The following is a 22444-nucleotide window of genomic DNA, read 5'->3' on the forward strand; positions in this document are numbered from 1 at the left end:
CTGTATGGGAAAAAAACGGATGGAACAGTATGGGAAAAAGTAAACCGTATGCGTTTTTAAACAGTATACTGTTTTTTAAAGTGCATACAGTTCCCTCCGTTTTTATAGAAAAAAAAAACCATACGTTTTTGAAAATTTTGTCCATTTTTAATGGGAGGGGTCTTGGGTGGAGACTTTAGGATTCAAATGCGCATGTGCAAAGTAAAAAAGTATAAGTTTCTCCCGTATGGAACCGTATACATGTGCGTTTCCCATTGACGTCCATGTTAAAAAAAACGTATGCGGTTCCAGTATTGGTTTTTAAACCGGAGTCAAAACCGTGTTTGACCACGATTTTGACTCCGGTTTAAAAACCGTACTGCAACCGCATACGTTTTTTTTAACATGGACGTCAATGGGAAACGCACATGTATACGGTTCCATATGGGAAAAACGTATACATTTTTACTTTGCACATGCGCATTTGAATCCTAAAGTCCTCACCCAAGACCCCTCCCATTAAAAATGGACAAAATTTTCAAAAACGTATGTTTTTTTTTTTTTCTATAAAAACGGACGGAACTGTATGCACTTTTAAAAACAGTATACTGTTTAAAAACTCATACGGTTTACTTTTTCCCATACTGTTCCATCCGTTTTTTCCCCATACGGTTATTGATAGAAAAAGTATGCGGGAACCGTAGTTGAAAAACGTAGTGTGAACCCAGTCTAAGGCTTACGGCAGGGGAGAGCTAAAACCTCGCGCTCCCGTATGCCTTCGTATGCGCTCCCGTGTGTCATTCATTTCAATGAGCCGGCCGGAGTGAAACGTTCGGTCCGGTCGGCTCATTTTTGCACCGTATGCGCTTTTCCCCCGGACCTAAAACTGTGGTCAACCACGGTTTGAGGTCCGGTCGTAAAAGCGCATACAGCGCAAAAAATGAGCCGACCGAACGTTTCACTCCGGCCGGCTCATTGAAATGAATGACACACGGGAGCGCATACGAAGGCATACGGGAGCGCGAGGTTTTAGCTCCCCCCTGCCGTATTTGAGAAAACGTAGTGTGAACCCAGCCTAACAGTGTTTTCTTTTGTTTTTCCTGGCGTTCTCCTCGTGCACTTCACGGGAACAGGAGCTCATGTCAACCCATATGTGTTTTGCACAACACTGAGTAAGGTTTTGGCATTATAGTTTGTGGAGGATTATAAATATGAATCACATTTTCACATCCGAATTCAATGTGGCCTCAATAGATTGTTTCCAATCCAAATTCCTTATCCAAGAACATTTTCCCCAGGGTCAAATTGATCTGCGGTTTCTTCCCTTTTACAACAAAGATCCGCCAAGGGGATCTGAAGTCTGGTTAATGTTGCTGTGATGCAATTCTTCGGCGTGGTAAATGTATGGGGAGAAAAGAAGGTCGACTTGTTTGTGTGGATGATGTGACACTGTGCATGTGTTGCGTGCTGTGCGATTGGAGGTCGCGCGGTGTTTACATGTTGCTGTATATTTGTTATAGAGGAAGTCTGCACATTTGTTTACGTTGTATCAGATGTTCTAAAGCCTAGAAAGCTGTTGCCGGTGCATTGCCGTGGAATGAGATTTGCCATAGAATGAGATGGTCCGCCTCCATCACATCCTATTGGCTCTCTCTTGTCACGTGACATATTTAAACGTCACAAATCTCATTCCACAGCAGTGTCAATTTGGCTATCACAGGGAGAGGATCTCCTCACCCTGTGATAGCTGAAGCTGTACGGAGCTCTCATGGCCTCTGTGGCCCGACAGAAGTTCACACATGTACGCAGCTCATACGGCTGCCTCATATACATTTACTGTTGATCCACAGCGCTATCGGGATCCCTATGCCCGATGGCGCTGTCATCAGGATCCCCATGCCCGCAGCTCTACACCCCGTCCCCCGCATCTCTACTCCCCGTCCCCCGCAGCTCTACTCCCCGTCCCCCGCAGCTCTACTCCCCGTCCCCTGTGAACGCTCAGGGAGCGATCCACAGCGCTATGGGGATTCCTACGCCCGATGGCGCTGTGATCAGTGTGCGTCCCCGCGAGCGCCCCATGCCCGCAGCTGTACTCCCCGTCCCTCCGTAGCTCTACTCCCCGTCCCGTTAACGCTCAGGGAACGGGGAACAGAAAGTAGAGCATCGGGCGCAGGTTAAGTTATTCGCGTAGTGCTGCGCATGCGCAGTACTACTTTACCTGCGCCCGATGCTCTACTTTCTGTTCCCCGTTCCCTGAGCGTTAACGGGACGGGGAGTACAGCTGCGGGGGGCGGAGGACGGGGAGTACAGCTGCGGGCATGGGGCGCTCGCGGGGACGCACACTGATGACAGCGGCATCAGGAATAGGAATCCCCATAGCGCTGTGGATCGCTCCCTGAGCGTTCACAGGGGACGGGGAGTAGAGCTCCGGGGGACGGGGAGTAGAGCTCCGGGGGACGGGGAGTAGAGATGCGGGGGACGGGGAGTAGAGCTGCGGGGGACGGGGAGTAGAGATGCGGGGGACGGGAAGTACAGCTGCGGGGGACGGGGTGTAGAGCTGCGGGCGTGGGGATCCTGATGACAGCGCCATCGGGCATAGGGATCCCGATAGCGCTGTGGATCAACAGTAAATGTATATGAGGCAGCCGTATGAGCTGCGTACATGTGTGAACTTCTGTCGGGCCACAGAGGCCATGAGAGCTCCGTACAGCTTCAGCTATCACAGGGTGAGGAGATCCTCTCCCTGTGATAGCCAAATTGACACTGCTGTGGAATGAGATTTGTGACGTTTAAATATGTCACGTGACAAGAGAGAGCCAATAGGATGTGATGGAGGCGGACCATCTCATTCTATGGCAAATCTCATTCCACGGCAATGCACCGGCTGTCCTGGACTGGCTGCGTCTTCACCCACATAGCAGCCGTCTATAGAGCTTGGTTTGTTGTGAGCTAGGCCTAAAATAGAATTGACCCTTAGGTCATTGTTCCCCAAACTATGGCCCTCCAACTCATAGGGATTGAAGCTTTACAACAGCTGGAGTTTCTAGGGGAGATTTATCAAAACCTGAGTAGAAGAAAAGTATTGCAGTTGCCCATAGCAACCAATCAGATTGATTCTTTCATTTTTCAGAGGCCTTTAAAAAAAAAAAAAAAAAAATCTAGAGAGAGTGAGGAAGGTGCCTCATGTGCGGGATCAGCAGTGGGGGAAGGGGAAGGTAATTCCCAAGCCTCTTACCAGAGTTGGTTGTGCGCCCACACACAAAAAGGTAAAGCATAGAATGAATATATGTGTTGGTCCACTGCAGCCCTCCTGGGTGGAAGTAGAATCAAAACAGAATGACGCCTGATGAAGCTGCGCATGCGCAGCGAAACATGTCACATCTAAATAAATCCATTGATTTTATCTGGCTCCCTGATGGTTCCTCTCTGAGCCGGACTAACTCCTGAATTTACGGTCATTCCGTTTTGATTCTTTAAAAAAAAAAATAAAGTGATCTGATTGGTTACAATGGGCAATAGCACCACTTTTTAGCTACACAGGTTTTGTTAAATCCCCCTGTGTGTGTGATCATCCTTACTTGGGAAAGGAAAAAGTTTAAAGGGTATTCCAGGGAAAAACTTTATTTTTTTTATTTTTTTTAATGTACATTCCCTGTCAAGTGTAGATATTTCATTCTTGCGTCACAGCATTACTCCCCATCTTATTCCTTCTCCACAGCATTACTCCCCACTTGATTCCTAGGCCCCTGCGATCGTCTGTACTGAGCCCCGGCTATTCATGAAGCGTTGATTCTAGTCTGGTTATAGTCTGCATTATTCTGAACATTGGTGCACATGGCAGAAACTGTGTCTCCTGCGTTGATGTTTTCGTTTCTCCACGGCCAAGTATATCTGGGACGACTGACATGGAAAAGGACTTGGGAGTCTTAGTTAACAGTATATTTAGCTGTAGTGACCAGTGTCGGGCAGCTGCTGCCAAGGCAAATAAAATCCTGGGGTTCATCAATAGGGGCATAGATGCCCACGACAAGGAAATAATTCTACTGCTGTACAAATCACTAGTCAGATCACACATAGAATACTGTGTACAGTACTGGTCAGACCACACATAGAATACTGTGTACAGTACTGGTCAGACCACACATAGAATACTGTGTACAGTACTGGTCAGACCACACATAGAATACTGTGTACAGTACTGGTCAGACCACACATAGAATACTGTGTACAGTACTGGTCAGACCACACATAGAATACTGTGTACAGTACTGGTCAGACCACACATAGAATACTGTGTACAGTACTGGTCAGACCACACATAGAATACTGTGTACAGTACTGGTCAGACCACACCTAGAATACTGTGTACAGTACTGGTCAGACCCCACATAGAATACTGTGTACAGTACTGGTCCGACCACACATAGAATACTGTGTACAGTACTGGTCAGACCACACATAGAATACTGTGTACAGTACTGGTCAGACCACACATAGAATACTGTGTACAGTACTGGTAAGACCACACATAGAATACTGTGTACAGTACTGGTCAGACCACACATAGAATACTGTGTACAGTACTGGTCAGACCACACATAGAATACTGTGTACCGTACTGGTCAGACCACACATAGAATACTGTGTACAGTACTGGTCAGACCACACATAGAATACTGTGTACAGTACTGGTCAGACCACACATAGAATACTGTGTACCGTACTGGTAAGACCACACATAGAATACTGTGTACAGTACTGGTAAGACCACACATAGAATACTGTGTACAGTACTGGTAAGACCACACATAGAATACTGTGTACAGTACTGGTCAGACCACACATGGAATACTGTGTACAGTACTGGTCAGACCACACATGGAATACTGTGTACAGTACTGGTCAGACCACACACGGAATACTGTGTACAGTACTGGTCAGACCACACATTGAATACTGTGTACAGTACTGGTCAGACCACACATAGAATACTGTGTACAGTACTGGGCACCAGTGTACAAGAAAGATATAGTGGAGCTGGAGAGGGTTCAAACATGGGCAACCAGAGTAATACGGGGAATGGAAGGACTACAGTACCCAGAAAGATTATCAGAATTAGGGTTATTTAGTTTAGAAAAAAGAAGGCTTAGGGGAGACCTAATAACTATGTATAAATATATCAGGGGACCGTACGGAGATCTCTCCCATGACCTATTTATACCCAGGACTGTATCTATAACAAGGGGGCATCCTCTACGTCTAGAGGAAAGAAGGTTTCTAAACCAGCACAGACAGGGGTTCTTTACTGTAAGAGCAGTGAGACTGTGAAATTCTCTGCCTGAGGAGGTGGTCATGGTGAACTCTGTAAAAGAGTTCAAAAGGGGCCTGGATGCATTTTTGGAGAGTAATAACATCGCTGGTTATGTATACTAGATTTATAGGGACAGAACGTTGATCCAGGGATTTATTCTGATGCCATATTTGGAGTCGGGAAGGAATTTTTACCTCTAGTATGAGGGTTTTTTGCTTTCCTCTGGATCAACTCAGTAGGGACTCATTAGGGTTATAGGTTGACCTGGATGGACTCTGGTCTTTTTTCGACCTTATGAACCATGCTATGTTATCTAGTAGCGATAAGTCAATAGACGTTTCACCAGTTTTCTGCTCTCATTTCAGTCTATTTGAATAAGTGTATATTTATAGTAGTGCGTAAATTATGACCGAACATAACCGAACCTTATACAGTGGTCCCTCAACATACCATGGTAATCCCTTCCAAACGGACCATCGTAGATTGAGGGATCCGTGCAATGTAAAGTATAGGACAGTGGTCTACAACCTGCAGACCTCCAGATGTTGCAAAACTACAACACCCAGCATGTCCGGACAGCCAACGGCTGTCCGGGCATGCTTTGTGTTGTAGTTTTGCAACATCTGGAGGTCTGCAGGTTGTAGACCACTCTTAGAGGAAGTTGTACTCACCTGTCCCCACCACTCCCGACCGTCACCGGACCACTCCGGACCGTCCATCGCTGTCGCCACGTCCCCGACGCTCCGGTAAGTCCTCTGCTTCCCCGGCATCCGCGCTCTCCTTCGCTGCCATCACGTCGCAACGCACGCCGCTCCTATTGGATGACGGGACGGCGTGCGCAGGAACGTGATGACGACGATGGAGAGCGCTGACGATGCAGGGGATCCCGAAGAGGACGCGTCGGAGCCCCGAGGACAGGTAAGTGATCGTCAGCGGACCACACGGGGCACCGTAAACAGCTATCCGGTGGCAGCTGAAGCAGTCTGCGCTGCCGGATAGCCGTTTATGCGATGGTCCCGACATACAAAAGCATCGTATGTTGATGCTGCCTCCGAGAGGTCATCGCATGTTGAAATTATCGTATGTCGGGGCCATCGTAGATCGAGGGGTCACTGTACCGTGTTAAAACTCCAGTATTACATGTTTCTAAGGCTACATATGTTTTTCTTTACAGCATCCCATCGATGTTATGTGCACATTCTGACCAGCTGCACCGCACTGGATTCCCTACAGTCCATGCTGTTGTTATGTTGGAGGGAACAATGAACCTGACAGGAGAAGCTCAGCCATTGGTGGAACAGCTGAACACAGTGAAGAGGATGCAGGTGAGCGCAGGCATAAAGCTTCCTTCCAGGGTACTGACCAGTCTTGGGATGTATGCTGATCCCAGAGGTGGGACCCGAATCTGTGGGATATTTATGACATAGCTAATGAATATGCCATAAATGTCCAGCTGGGAATACCCCTTTACCAGTACAGTGGTCCCTCAAGTTATAATATTAATTGGATCCAGGACTACCATTGTATGTTGAAACCATTGTATGTTGAGACCATAACTCTATGGAAACCTGGTAATTGGTTCTGAAGCCACCAAAATGTCATCCAAAAATAGGAAAAAGTGAGGATTAAAGAAAAATAAGTAGATAACTAATATAGATAAAGCAAATCCTTATATATAAAAGTAATAAAGATCTGCTGGGAGCTGTAATCACTGTCTATGTAGAGGACAGGAGCTTCTTCAGGGTCCTGTACAGTACACACAGTGTCCTAAAAAAGTAATGGAGCCGCCCTCACCTGGTGTCCAAAGGAGCAGGTAACCCTGGCACAGGTAAAGAGTACAGAACATGTAATACCTCCCTGTACTGTAGGGGGCGCTACCAGACACCAGTCAGTGCATACACTTCAGTAATACAGGGGTTTAACCAGTGAATGCCCATTCTGATTGGTCGGTTCTTCCGGCCATTGACACGTTTCACAGATCTGGACTGTCCGTAACATTGTATGTTGAGTCTGGTTTCAGGTTACAATGGTCCAGAAAAGATCATTATATGTTGAAAATATTGTATGTTGAGGCCATTGTAACTTGAGGGATCATTGTATATGATTGTAATGTCTCATCATTGCCACGTCTTTCCCTCCATAGCGGATCCCATCTCATCTCTTCCTCCTAGAAGTCTGGAAAGCTTGTATTGTTGGATTAATAGAGTCCCCTGCAGGGACTGATGAGTTGAAGTGGACTGCGTTTACCTTCCTTAAGGTATGTTCTAGTAAATTGTTGAACTCAAACAGATTTTCTATGGCCACCTGTACCATAGGATATCTGATTGGTGGTGATCTAACCACTGACAACCCCCCCTGACTATAAGAACAGTGGTCCCTTGTCCACCCGTGTTAATGGAGTGGTGGAGCATTCATGCTTCCGCAACTCTTAGTCCACTATGGGACTGATGGAGATGGTGCAGCACAGCGCTTGGCTATCTTTGTCAGTCTCATAGTGACTGGCAAGGGACCTTTTTTTATTATTATTATTATTATTATTATTATATATTTTATTTTTTAATCAGTGAAGCTTCCACCCCCCACTGATCAGATACTTATCATAAGTGATAAATTGTTGCCTTGGGATAATCACTTTGGGGGGGGGGGGGGGGGGGGGGTTTGTGATGTCATGGCCATGCCCCTCGTGATGTCATACCACACCCTCCCAATGCATACCGCCCCCTCCCATAGACTTGCATTGAGGGGGTGTGGGGTGACGTCACAACCCCAGCCACCCGAAATTCTTTTCTTTGAATTTCTTTTTTGTCTTGTCCACAGTGCTCTCTGCTGACACCTGATGCCCGTATCAGGAACTGTCCAGAGCAGGAGAAAATCCCCATAGCAAACCTATGCTGCTCTGGACAGTTCGTGACATGGACAGAGGTGTCAGCAGAGAGCAATGTGGACAAGACAAAAAAGAAATTCAAAAAGAAAAGAATTTCTTCTGTAGCATACAGCAGCTGATAAGTACTGAAAGGATTAAGATTTTTAAATAGAAGTAATTTACAAATCTGTTTAACTTTCTGGCACCAGTTGATTTAAAAAAAAAAAAGTTTTCCACCGGAGTTCCCCTTTTACACAGTGTTTCTCATCCAGGGTGCCTCAAGCTGTTACAAATCTTCAACTCCCATCATGCCCGTACATTCAAAGGCTGTCCGGGCATGCTGGGAGTTGTAGTTTTGCTACAGCAGGAGGCCCCCTGGTTGGGAAACACTGCTTTAACATAATGCCATCAGCATATAAAAGAGCTGCTAGTATCGCCCACACATGTATATAATCTTTCTTATTCCTCAGATTCCACAAGTACTATCAAAATTAAAGAAATTTTGGCTAGCAGATCAGGTAAGGAAAATAAAAAACAAAAAACAAAGAATTTACAGGTTCAGAAAGTGCTGCGTAGCTTTTACTCAGTGCTGTCATAATCCCGTCTCCTGTAGGATTTCAATGAAGATATGAACACTGCTTTCGAGTATCTACTCAAACTCACCCCATTATTGGACAAAGCTGACCAGAGGTGCAAGTAAGTTGAATAAAGCCCTTTCATGTTTTTTCCTTTCTATTTTCTCATTGTAATTTATTTATGTATATATTATTATTATTATTTTTTTTTTTGTGCATTAACCCCTTAACCCCTTAAGGACTCAGGGTTTTTCCGTTTTTGCACTTTCGTTTTTTCCTCCTTACCTTTAAAAAATCATAACCCTTTCAATTTTCCACCTAAAAATCCATATTATGGCTTATTTTTTGCATCGCCAATTCTACTTTGCAGTGACATTAGTCATTTTACCCAAAAATGCACGGCGAAACGGAAAAAAAAATCATTGTGCGACAAAATCGAAAAAAAAACGCCATTTTGTAACTTTTGGGGGCTTCCGTTTCTACGCAGTGCATATTTCGGTAAAAATTACACCTTATCATTATTCTGTAGGTCCATACGGTTAAAATGATACCCTACTTATATAGGTTTGATTTTGTCGCACTTCTGGAAAAAATCATAACTACATGCAGGAAAATTTATACGTTTAATAATGTCATCTTCTGACCCCTATAACTTTTTTATTTTTTCCACGTACGGGGCGGTATGAGGACTCATTTTTTGCGCCGTGATCTGAAGTTTTTATTGGTATGATTTTTGTTTTGATCTGACTTTTTGATCACTTTTTATTCATTTTTTAATGTTATAAAAAGTTACCAAAATACGCTTTTTTGGACTTTGGAATTTTTTTGCGCGTACGCCATTGACCGTACGGCTTAATTAATGATATATTTTTATAGTTCGGACATTTACGCACGCGGCAATACCACATATGTTTTTTTTTTTTTTTTTTTTACACTGTTTTATTTTTCTTATGGGAAAAGGGGGGTGATTCAAACTTTTATTAGGGAAGGGGTTAAATGACCTTTATTAACACTTTTTTTTTACTTTTTTTTTGCAGTGTTATAGGTCCCATAGGGACCTATAACACTGCACACACTGATCTCTCATCCTGATCACAGGCGTGTATTGACACGCCTGTGATCAGTGTTATCGGTGCTTGACTGCTCCTGCCTGGATCTCAGGCACGGAGCAGTCATTCGTCGATCGGACACCGAGGAGGCAGGTAAGAGCCCTCCCGGTGTCCGATCAGCTGTTCGGGACGCCGCGATTTCACCGCGGCGGTCCCGAACAGCCCGACTGAGCAGCCGGGATACTTTCAGTTTCACTTTAGAAGCGGCGGTCAGCTTTGACCGCCGCTTCTAAAGGGTTAATACCGCACATCGCCGCGATCGGCGATGTGTGGTATTAGCCGCGGGTCCCGGCCGTTGATTAGCGCCGGGACCCACGCGATATGATGCGGGATCGCGGCGCGATCCCGCTTCATATCGCGGGAGCCGGCGCAGGACGTAAATATACGTCCTGCGTCGTTAAGGGGTTAAGGACTAAGCCCATTTTGACCTTAAAGGGGTACTCTGGCGCTAAGACATCTTATTCCCTATCTGCCTCTGGGGACCCCCGTGATCTTCCACGCCACACCCCGTTAGAATCAGCCCCTGGAGCGTGCTCGCTCCGGGTCTGATTACTAGCGATCACAGGGACGGAGCATAGTGACGTCACGGCTCCGCCCCCGTGTGATGTCACGCTCCGCCCCCTCGATGCAAGCCTATGGAGGGGGCGTGACAGCAGACAAATTTTCGCTTTTGCACTTTCATTTTTTTCCTCCTCCCCTTCTAAAAATCATAACGCTTTGAGTTTTGCACCTACAGACCTATATAAGGGTTTGTTTTTTGTGTCACTAATTGTACTTTGTATTGACATCTAGAGATGAGCGAATTTACAGTAAATTCGATTCGTCACAAACTTCTCGACTCGGCAGTTGATGACTTATCCTGCATAAATGAGTTCAGCTTTCCGGTGCTCCGGTGGGCTGGAAAAGGTGGATACAGTCCTAGGAGACTCTTTCCTAGGACTGTATCCACCTTTTCCAGCCCACCGGAGCACCGGAAAGCTGAACTAATTTATGCAGGATAAATCATCAACTGCCGAGTCGAGAAGTTTGTGACGAATCAAATTTACTGTAAATTTGCTCCTCTCTAATGACATCAATCATTTTATAACATAATCTACCGCAAAACCAAAAAAATATATATTTGGGGGGTGAAATTGGGAAAAAAAAGCGCCAATTTTTAACCTTTAGGGGCTTTTGTTTCTACACAGTGCAATTTTCGGTAAAAATGACACCTTTATTCTGTTGTTACCACACTATCTTTATTCTGTTGGTCCATATGCTTACAATGACACCCAATTATTATTGGTTTTGTTTTATTTTTATAACTTTAGGTAAGAGAATAAGTATACTTAACCACTTTTGGCCAGTTTTATTTTTGCATTTAAATTTTTTCCTCCTTGCCTTATAAAAAAGTTATGCCTCTTAGATTTCCATCCACAGCCCCATATGAGGGCCTGATTTTTGCGAGACCAATTGTTCTTTGTATTTACATTACCGATTTTACCATAAAATGTATAACAACCAAAAAATACACTGCTCAAAAAAATAAAGGGAACACTTAAACAATACAATGTAACTCCAAGTCAATGACACTTCTGTGAAATCCCACTGTCCACTCAGGAAGCAACACTGATTGACAATCAATTTCACATGCTGTTGTGCAAATGGAACAGACAACAAGTGGAAATTATAGGCAATTAACAAGACACCCCCCAATAAATGAGTGGTTCTGCAGGTGGTGACCACAGACCACTTCTCAGTTCCTATGCTTCCTGGCTGATGTTTTGGTCACTTTTGAATGCTGGCGGTGCTTTCACTCTAGTGGTATCATAAGATGGAGTCTACAACCCACACAAGTGGCTCAGGTAGTGCAGCTCATCCAGGATGGCACATCAATGCGAGCTGTGGCAAGAAGGTTTGCTGTGTCTGTCAGCGTAGTGTCCAGAGCATGGAGGCGCTACCAGGAGACAGGCCAGAACATCAGGCGATGTGTAGGAGGGAAACAACCCAGCAGCAGGACTGCTACCTCCTCCTTTGTGCAAGGAGGAGCACTGCCAGAGCCCTGCAAAATGACCTCCAGCAGGCCTGAAATGTGCATGTGTCCACTCAAACGGTCAGAAACAGACTCCATGAGGGTGGTATGAGGGCCCGACGTCCACAGGTGGGGGTTGTGATTACAGCCCAACACCGTGCAGGACATTTGACATTTGCCAGAGAACACCAAGATTGTCAAATTCGCCAGTGGCGCCCTGTGCTTTTCACAGATGAAAGCAGGTTAACACTGAGCACCTGTGACAGAGTCTGAAGATGCCGTGGAGAACGTTCTGCTGCCTGCAACATCATCCAGCATGACCGATTTTCCGGTGGAACAATAATTTGTGGGGTGGCATTTCTTTGGGGGGCCGCACAGCCCACCATGTGCTTGCCAGAGGTAGCCTGACTGCCATTAGGTACTGAGATCCTCAGACCCCTTGTGGGACCATATGCTGGTGCCGTTGGCCCTGGGTTCCTCCTAATGTAAGACAATGCTAGACCTCATGTGGCTGGAGTGTGTCAGCAGTTCCTGCAAGAGGAAGGCATTGATGCTATGGACTGGCCGCCCGTTCCCCAGACCTGAATCCGATTGAGCACATTTGGGACATCATGTCTCTCTCCATCCACCAACACCACATTGCACCACAGACTGTCCAGGAGTTGGCGGATGCTTTAGTCCAGGTCTGGGAGGACATCCCTCAGGAGACCATCCGCCACCTCATCAGGATCATGCCCAGGTGTTGTAGGGAGGTCATACAGGCACGTGGAGGCCACACATACTACTGAGCCTCATTGTGACTTGTTTTAAGGACATTACATAAAGTTGGATCAGCCTGTAGTGTCGTTTTCCACTGTGATTTTGAGTGTGACTCCATATCCAGACCTCTATGGGTTGATAAATTTGATTTTTTTTGATAATTTTTGTGTGATTTTGTTGTCAGCACATTCAACTATGTAAAGACGAAAGTATTTCATACGATTAGTTCATTCATTCAGATCTAGGATGTGTTATCTTATTGTTAATTTTTTTGAGCAGTGTATTATCTGTGTGGAGAAATTGTGTCCTAATTTTTCACATGAGAAACCAATCTTGGAGGTTTTATATTGAATAAACAAAAACAAAAAAACATGCATACTGTTTTTTTCCCCGAAAACAGTGCCACACCTGTCCACAGGTTATGGGTAGTACTGCAGCTCAGCTCCATTGGAGCAAATGGGGATGAATTGAACACAACCTGTGGACCGGTGTGGCGCTTTGCCTTTTTTTATTCTCATTATTGTCACCTTAATACTATATCTGTGTCTCCTCAGCTGTGACTGTGTTAGTCTGTTACTTCAAGAATGTAACAAGCTGGGTCTGCTCTCTGACCATCACCTGGATCACCTGGTGACTAAAAGGTAACATTGCTCATTCCTCCAGCGACCTTTCCTTTTACTCTGATGATGCTCATGTCACATTTAATATTAGATCTGCGGATCGGGAACAGGCTCCTCGCTCATCTGAAAGCTCTGCCATTCAGCCCAATCCAGGCCTCATTCTCCGAGCAGAACCCACTGTGACCAATATTCTCAAGGTAAGACACCCCAAACTTGACCCATTGGACCTGCAGGTTTGACAACACTGTCTGGTACATGTAGTGTATAAAGGTTGTGCAGTTATTGTTATATAAGAGTAGGGTCACACGTAGTGCATATTTGATGCTACGGATGCGCCAACGCCAGTCACTAGAGCGAGCTCCCTCCCTCGCTCTCCCCAGAGAGCAAGCTATAGTGACTGGCACTACGCGTGTCCCTACCGTAAACCCCCCCCTCTTCTTGACTGGTTCTGTGGAAAGTCTGTGGAGCCCATATCCTGCAGGGAGGCAGGAAGAGAAGCACTTGGTTGAGCACTCCTCAACGTTCAGTGAAGGTCTCTGCACCAGACCCTGACCGATCAAAACTTTTGACATGTGAAAAGCATTCTGACACTCTCCAGCATTCTGACACTTTCGGACAGCTTGTTAAGATAAGCTGCTGTGAAGAGTGGTGCCAATTTCTTTTTTAAACTTGTATATGGCATCTGTATGCTTGCACACATGCAGATAAGAAGACCCTGCTCCACTGTATCTCTATAGTACACCCTCAAGTAACATGGATAACATTATAGAGCAGTATTAAGCAGGGTAAGCCTAAGATGTAAACCAAGCACTGGGTGGAGATATTTCTCACTACAAACTCAAGCCTCTGTGTCTGTCTGCCTCTGTGCAGCCAATCCGGAACCTCTTTGACCCCTCTCCACAGACTTCTATTGGCAGCTGTAACCTGATACTGTACTGAGCTTTAACCCTGTTACATGTGGCTGGACCATAAAACTTTGTTTCCTTAGTATATTTGCTATGCAGGAGCCACCCATTGCTGTTTCCAAGTAACTATGGGAGACTGACTCATGCACCAATGCTAGCAAGCCCCCTTAATCCCATTGAGCATCCTGAGCTCTAGTGACCCCATAATGTTTCCTGGTATTTCCTTACAGATCACCCACTAATCTAGATGGGCTTTATATATTACAGACAATGGATGCAGATCACTCGAAGTCTCCGGAAGGTCTTCTGGGAGTCTTAGGACATATGTTGACTGGGAAAAGTCTCGATCTTCTACTGGCCGCTGCAGCTGCCACTGGCAAATTGAAGTCTTTTGCTCGTAAATTCATTCAGTGAGTAACCATAAAGGAGGGAGATACAACACGGCTGTAATGTGTTCCCAGACATAACATTTTACTTTTCCTCCAGGCTGAATGAATTTACCCGGCATATCAGCGCTGAGAGCTGTAAGTCTGCAGTTGATCATTGATTTTCAGCTGAATGCATTCAATAAGTGGACACCAATTTGTATTTCTGGTTTATTTTAACAGCAAAAGCCGCCTCTACCCGCGCCCTTCTATTCGATATCTCCTTTCTAATGCTCTGTCATGTGGCACAGACATATGGCTCAGAGGTACTCCATTAACTGGGCTCTTCTTTATTGTGTAATGTTATGATGTAGTGCAAAATCAGGAAATGCTGAGGGGGGGGCAGCCTTAGCCAATCATAGCTCATCTCACACCGAACTGCTCTGGGCTGTGTATAGCAGAGTGAGGGAGGAAGTTCTCCCCTGTATGGCTTCAGATGATGTCACGTCTGCTGGGAAACGTCCCTTCCCGGTCTGTGAATCTGACGGAGACTGAGCAGAAAATACAGAGCAATATCAAGGTAGAAAACTAAAAAAATAATAAAAATAAAGGCAGGGGTGGTTTATCATAATGGGGGCAGTGAACTGGGAGGATTATTAAATTTAATAAGATCATGAGAGGTACTCTTTAAGCATTGAAGAGGCTGTGCTGGGAGTTGGACCCCTTCTGATCAAATATTGATGGCTTAATCCAGTGATTCCCAACCAGTGTGCCTTCAGCTGTGGCAGAACTACAACATCAGGACATGCTGGGAATTGTAGTTTTACAACAGCTGGAGGCACACTGGTTGGGAAACACTAGCCTTACCTTAGAATAGGCTGTTAATGTAATAAAAGTAGCATCCTACCAGCTTCCAAGTTTAGCAGGATCTAACCGGCGCTGACAAGACCACGGCAACAGCAGGATCAGATAAATAAAAGTCTATTGACCAGAATGCAACGCATTCTGGTCAATAAATTTGTATTTATCTGATCCCGCTGTTGCACTGGTCCTGTCAGCGCCGGTAAGATCCTGCTAAACTAAGAAGCTGGTACGATACTACTTTGAACTGGAGCTGGAGGGCTGCAGATGGACCTTTTATACCATACAATTACCATTGTTGTGTATGTTGCTACACAACCATCCAGGGTGGGCGGCTTTATTCTATTTCAGATCCCTGCCCTGTCTCCGGTGTTATTTACCCTATGGAGCGCCTTCTTTCTCCTTTATAGATTAAAGGGGTTATCCAGGAAATTTATATATATATATATATATATATATATATATATATATATATATATATATATATATACTGGCTCCTGAAAGTAAAACAGATTTGTAAATTACTTCTATAAAAAAAATCTTAATCCTTTCAGTACTTATGAGCTTCTGAAGTTGAGTTGTTCTTTTCTGTCTAAGTGCTCTCTGATGACACGTGTCTCGGGAACCGCCCAGTTTAGAAGAGGTTTGCTATGGGGATTTGCTTCTAAACTGGGCGGTTCCCGAGACACGTGTCATCAGAGAGCACTTAGACAGAAAAGAACAACTCAACTTCAGAAGCTCATAAGTACTGAAAGGATTAAGATTTTTTTATGAGCTTATGAAGTTGAGTTGTTCTTTTCTGTCTAAGTCCTCTTTGATGACACGTGTCTCGGGAACCGCCCAGTTTAGAAGCAAATCCCCATAGCAAACCTCTTCTAAACTGGGCGGTTCCCGAGACACGTGTCATCAGAGAGACCTTAGACAGAAAAGAACAACCTTAACTTCAGAAGCTCATAAGTACTGAAAGGATTAAGATTTTTTAATAGAAGTAATTTACAAATCTGTTTAGCTTTCTGGAGCCAGTTGAGATACACGTGTGTGTGTGTGTGTGTGTATATATATATATATATATATATATATATAATATATATATAAAGTTTTTTTCCTGGTTAACACCTTTAATCTAATAAGACTGGATTTCCCATTCTTTATGAAGTGTAATTTTATATTCTGTCCAGCAGGGGTAGCTGTTGATCAATAGTTTTCCTGTTGTCATCTACTGTCGGTAATAGCAGGAAGATCAGCAAACGTACTGCATTTTATTGGCTGCAAGCACAGATTTAGAAATGCCTGATCTATCAGAATCTATAGCATTCTGTTTATTTATTTTATATATATAGATAGATATAGATATATAAAATGATTTTTTTCCAATGTTTCATTGACACTGTGGAGCTGGGGGAAACAACATGTGGTACTTCACCCTCTTTTTTACATTTTTTTTTTTTTTTTTTTCTTTTGACTTTTGTGAAGAGCAAGCCGGTTAAGGGACATTTATCACACGTTCCTTTATAGCTGCAGTTTGCAGGTAAAGTGGAGATAGATTTTATCACCTTACTCGCAGTCTTTTACATTACAGATGATCCTGTCGGATGTGAGTGCTAGTGGAGAGACGCCGTTCTTTGAGAGCTGGATGCAGACATGTATGCCAGGAGAGGGCAAAGTGCTAAACCCTGAGCACCCTTGCTTCCGCCATCCTGATATCCCCAAAGTGGAAGCCTTGGTCGCTCTACTCAATACATCCACAGAGATGAAACTGGTGTATGTATGTTTATGATGTGTGTTCAGTAAAAGTATACTGGAGGCGTTACACACCACTGCATGCTCTTCTCTAGCTATAACTTTATTGGCATGAACTTGTCTATTGTCTATATAGAATGGGGGGGGGGGGGAAAGGAGACTGCATGCCTGACCTGGATGATACATTAAAATGTTTTTTGTTTTTTTTTCCAGTCAGACAAAGTGGCATGAAGTTTGCCTGAGTATTCCTGCTGCAATTCTAGAGGTTCATAATGCCTGGGAGAATGGTGTCCTGTCTTTTGAAGCTATCCAGGTATAAATCCATTTCCTTTAAATCCAATGACTGGCTTAAAGGGGTACTCCGGTGAAAACCTTTTTTCTTTTAAATCAACTGGTGCCAGAAAGTTAAACATATTTGTAAATTACTTCAATTAAAAAATATGAATCCTTCCAGTACTTATTAGCTGCTGAATGCTACAGAGGAAATTCCTTTCTTTTTGGAACACTGATGACATCAGGAGCACAGTGCTCTCTGCTGACATCTCTGTCCATTTTAGCAACCGTGCATAGCAGATGTATTCTAAGGGCAGCATGGTGGCTCAGTGGTTAGCACTGCTGCCTTGCAGTGCTGGGGCCTTGGGTTCAAATCCCACTAAGGACAACAATAAATAAAGAGTTATTATTATAATGACGTCAGCAAAGAGCACTGTGCTCGTGATGTCATCAGAGAGAATTCCAAAAAGAAAAGAATTTCCTCTGTAGTATTCAGCAGCTAATAAGTACTGGAAGGATTAAGATTTTTTTTCAATAGAAGTAATTTACAAATCTGTTTAACTTTCCGGCACCGGTTGATTTAAAAGAAAAAAGGTTTTCACCGGAGTACCCCTTTAAAGGGGTACTCCGTCCTTAGACCTCTTATCCCCTATCCAAAGGATAGGGGATACGATGTCTGATCTCAGGGGGCCTGCCGCTGGGGACCCCACAATCTCTGCTGCGGCACCCCAGACAACCGGTGCACTGAGCGAACTTTGCTCCGTGCCGGATGACTGGCGATGCGGGACGGAGGCTCATGAGGTCGCTGTCACACCCCACTTGTAACATCACGGCCAGGCCCCTTGTAACGTCTGTCACGCCCCCTCCAATAGACTTGCATTGAGGGGGCGTGGCTGTGACTTCACGAGTGGCCGTGACATCACAAGCCTCCAGCGCTGCACCCGACGCTCTAAACGAACGCTGGTTGCAGCAGGGAGATTGCAGGGGTCCACAGCGGCGGGACCTCCGCAATCAGACGTCTTATCCCCTATCCTTTTGGATAGGAGTTAAGATGTATAAAGCAGGAATACCCTTTTAACTCACCAATACTGCTGTGCAGACAAGAAGACCCTCCCTACCCTTCATTCTGCAGACACTTAACTCTTTTTGACATTGTCTTTTGAATTACAGAAAATTACAGACAACATTAAAGGGAAGGTTTGTAGCCTGGCTGTGTGTGCTGTTGCCTGGTTGGTGGCTCACGTTCGCATGTTGGGTCTAGACGAGAGGGATAAGTCTCTACAGATGATCCGGCAGCTGGGGACCCCCATGTACGGGGACAACATACTGCAGTTTTACAATGAGCGGTGAGTCTCATTATATTCCTACATCTTGAATGCTCTGGTTGTTTTCCTTTCTTGTCATCTAATGTTGATCACTTGTCTCCTATATTTCCCAGGGTGATCATCATGAGTTCCATCCTGGAGAACATGTGTTCTGAAGTTCTGCAACAAACAGCCACACAGATAAAATTTGCTGTGACTGGAAGTGAACCCGTGCCTTATGTTCACCGCCTGCCCTCCAAAAAGCCCATTAAAGAGGTCTTACACGGAGCCTTCAGCACCACCTTAGAGAAGGGCTGGGTGGACATCAGATCCCTCCACATCTTTGACACCTTACTCCACATGGGAGGCGTCTACTGGTTCTGCAACAACTTAGTTAAGGTGCAGTAAACTTTTACACAATGCTGGTTAGACATTCCTGGCGGCTGCTTCTTGTCTTGATCATATTTATAGCACAATTACGTTTCTTCATATTAAACGTGAGGAGGATTTATGCACACTGACCTTTTCCTTTTAAGGTATGCCAGGTAACTTTTGGAGACTTTCAGGGTAATGTGTGCCATGCCACCGAACAAGGTTGCAGGGTAGTGAAAAGTGCCAGGATATATCTGGAATTCAGTTCCGTTTAAAAAAAAAAAAAAAAAAAAAAAAAAAAAGGGGCCGAAAATCATCTGCACACAAGCTACGCCGCCTTTTACAAGCCTCGGCAATGACTGTGTGTCGGTGGCTTTCCATGAAAATGCTGCTTACCCCATTCCCAAAGTTGGATGTATAAATCCTCCATATAGTCCAAACAAAAGAACCAAAAAGTGGCACCGATTCCTCTAACCCTCTATCACCACGAGATGGATATACTCACACTAGGCAGGAGACCAGTATAAACCATATACGGAGGTGCTAGGACAGAAGTCATCAATAGATAAAATGAAGAAAAAGACAGGCGTCCTGCACTCACCGCAAAAACCTGGTCATTCGGCTTCCAACTCGGGTCGCTCCTCCAGAGGGATCTTCAAGACGGCGTGGGGCGCTCAGAGGCGACTGCCGGCGGTTTCACGCTATGAATGCGCTTCGTCCGGCCTCCGGACGAAGCGCATTCATGGCGTGAAACCGCCGGCAGCCGCCTCTGAGCGCCCCACGCCGTCTTGAAGAGATCCCTCCGGAGGAGCGACCCGAGATGGGAGCCGAATGACCAGGTTTGTGCGGTGAGTTCAGAACTAGAGATGAGCGAACTTACAGTAAATTTGATTCGTCACGAACTTCTCGGCTCGGCAGTTGATGACTTTTCCTGCATAAATTAGTTCAGCTTTCAGGTGCTCCCTTGGGCTGGAAAAGGTGGATACAATCCTAGGAAAGAGTCTCCTAGGACTGTATCCACCTTTTCCAGCCCACGGGAGCACCGGAAAGCTGAACTAATTTATGCAGGATAAGCCATCAACTGCCGAGCCGAGAAGTTCGTGACGAATCGAATTTACTGTAAGTTCGCTCATCTCTATTCAGGAAGCCTGTCTTTTTTTCATTTTATGTAACCTCCATATAGTGTTCAATCACTCCTAGCAATACTGATACTGTCTCATGTCTGGTGCAGAGCTTAAGGGGGGGATGCATGACACAGAATCTCTTTGGTGGTCCCAAAATCCCTGCTGTTAATCAGTGTATTATTTTTTTCCATAAGTGTTCCTAGAATGTTGTCTACGTATGAGTAGGTGGCTTATTCTAAAGGAATCAGTAGTGGTCACTAGTTAAAGGGGTATTCCAGGAAAAAAACTTTTTCATATATATATAGATATATCTATATCTATCTATCTATCTATCTTATCTATTCTATTCTATTCTAATCCAATCTAATCTAATCTAATCTAATCTATCTCAACTGGCTCCAGAAAGTTAAACAGATTTGTAAATTACTTCTATTAAAAAAATCTTAATCCTTTCAATAATTATCAGCTGCTGAAGTTGAGTTGTTGATTTTCTGTCTGGCAAGAGTGCTCTCTGCTGACATCTCTGCTTGTCTCGGGAACTGCACAGACTAGAAGAGGTTTGCTATGGGGATTTGCTTCTAAACTGGGCGACACATGTCATCAGAGAGGACTTAGACAGAAAAGAACAACTCAACTTCAGCAGCTCATAAGTACTGAAAGGATTAAAGTAATTTACAAATCTGTTTATATTTCTGGAGCCAGTTGATATATATAAAAAAAAAAAGTTTTTTCTGGATAACCCCTTTAAAGAGTACCTGTGATTTCCCCCTGGAGTTCAGGAATGGACGTTCACTGGCAGGCGCAACATCACCCGAAGCCCTACCAGAGATTACTTCTGCCCTCCCTCGGGAGTGAGACGATCACAGCAGGCGGCTTCTGAATCCCCCTCCTCTCTGTTTTGCACTACACGTGGAATACAGAGAGGAGGGAGATCGGAGCGGTCCTGCCGTGTACAACGCTTGCTCTCACCTGCTTGCTTGTGCAGAGCTTAGGTCCTGCCTGCATTTCCAGACTGCAATCCAGCTGCGTCAGGGGACAGAATTGCAGGCAGGACCAATGAAGGAGTCCTGTCCTGGACTCCTGGCCATACTTTTCGTAGTTTAATTTAACACTTAAAGGTGCAAAATTTCTTTAAAGAGTACATTAAGAATGTAATATTAATAGGCAAATGTATAACATATTACATTTCATTTCTAATGACCGGTACCGTTTTAAAGAGTTTTATACAGAAAAAAAAAAATAAAGCCTGTACTTACCTCCAGTGCTCCCCTGCAGCCTCTGTGATTGTGGCTCCGCCGCACTTCACTTAGGTTGCATTCACATCTCGTTTTTGCAATACGGTTACCGTATCCGGTTTCATTGAAAAAATCGTATTGCAAACCGTATATGTAGACATTTCATTGTAAACCGTATACCAACCGTAGCATCAGGTTGTGTACGTTTTGCATCATTTACGGGTTCATACGGTTTTTAACGGTACATCAAACCGTAGTCTACTACGGTTTTGTGTCCCGGTCAAAAACCGTATCCAACCTGTATACGGTTATTTTAAAATGGAGTTCTATGGGAACCGTATTGAACCTTATGTGCGTACGGTTACATCCGGTTTGCACAATACTGTTTTTCATTTATTTATTTAATTTTTTTAAAATTTTTTGGGGAAATTCAATAAAAAAAGAACTTTATTTAAAATGTTGACAAACATAAAACCGTATCCGTTTTTTTTTTGTTTTTTTTTAGGAAAACGTATTAAAACGTATGCAAACGGACATCCGTTTTCAAACCGTATACGGTTTAAAAACGTGCGGAGGCATATACGGTTGCATACGTTTCGGTCCGGTTTGGAGACATAAGTTTTTTGTACAGAAACGGGATACGGCAACTGTATTGCAAAAACGAGATGTGAATGCAGCCTTACTGGAGCTGCAGACAAATCACTGCGGCTAATCATTGGCCGCAGCGGTGTCCCACAGAGGCCGGGTGTCTGCACAGAGATCACAGGGGTCCCACCACAATCTTATCCCATATACTTTGTTTAGGGGATAAGGTGTCTATCAACGGAGTACCCCTTTAACGTGCATGAGCCAGCAATGAACTGGAAAATACAAAGGTAGAAGTTAAATCTGACGCCCTTGTCACTTTGTTTTGCATCATTGTGCAGCTGCTTCATTACTGAAATCTTTACTATGCCTTTTAAAATTAGTTTTGGATTAAAAGGCAGTAAATATGCACTAAGCAAGAACACTTAAAGGGTACCTCTAGTCATGCTCCTG

The 22444-nt window shown here is 44.5% G+C and overlaps 1 protein-coding gene across 2 annotated transcripts in view; it reads left to right on the forward strand.

Annotated features, from left to right (window-relative positions):
- MED24 (mediator complex subunit 24) overlaps positions 1–22444 on the forward strand; it is an 85099-nt gene that overhangs the window by 23291 nt on the left and 39364 nt on the right. For both annotated transcript variants that reach the window (XM_056548359.1, XM_056548360.1), the window contains exons 8-20: positions 6465–6615; positions 7434–7547; positions 8624–8671; positions 8767–8849; positions 13162–13248; positions 13319–13424; positions 14400–14542; positions 14619–14656; positions 14741–14823; positions 16938–17119; positions 17312–17411; positions 18542–18717; positions 18810–19074. In XM_056548359.1, the coding sequence (XP_056404334.1) occupies positions 6465–6615; positions 7434–7547; positions 8624–8671; positions 8767–8849; positions 13162–13248; positions 13319–13424; positions 14400–14542; positions 14619–14656; positions 14741–14823; positions 16938–17119; positions 17312–17411; positions 18542–18717; positions 18810–19074 (1576 nt within the window). The remainder of the gene's footprint in view (positions 1–6464; positions 6616–7433; positions 7548–8623; positions 8672–8766; positions 8850–13161; positions 13249–13318; positions 13425–14399; positions 14543–14618; positions 14657–14740; positions 14824–16937; positions 17120–17311; positions 17412–18541; positions 18718–18809; positions 19075–22444) is intronic.

The sequence above is a fragment of the Hyla sarda genome, chromosome 12 (genome assembly GCF_029499605.1).
Source record: "Hyla sarda isolate aHylSar1 chromosome 12, aHylSar1.hap1, whole genome shotgun sequence".
Classification (NCBI taxonomy): Eukaryota; Metazoa; Chordata; class Amphibia; order Anura; family Hylidae; genus Hyla; species Hyla sarda.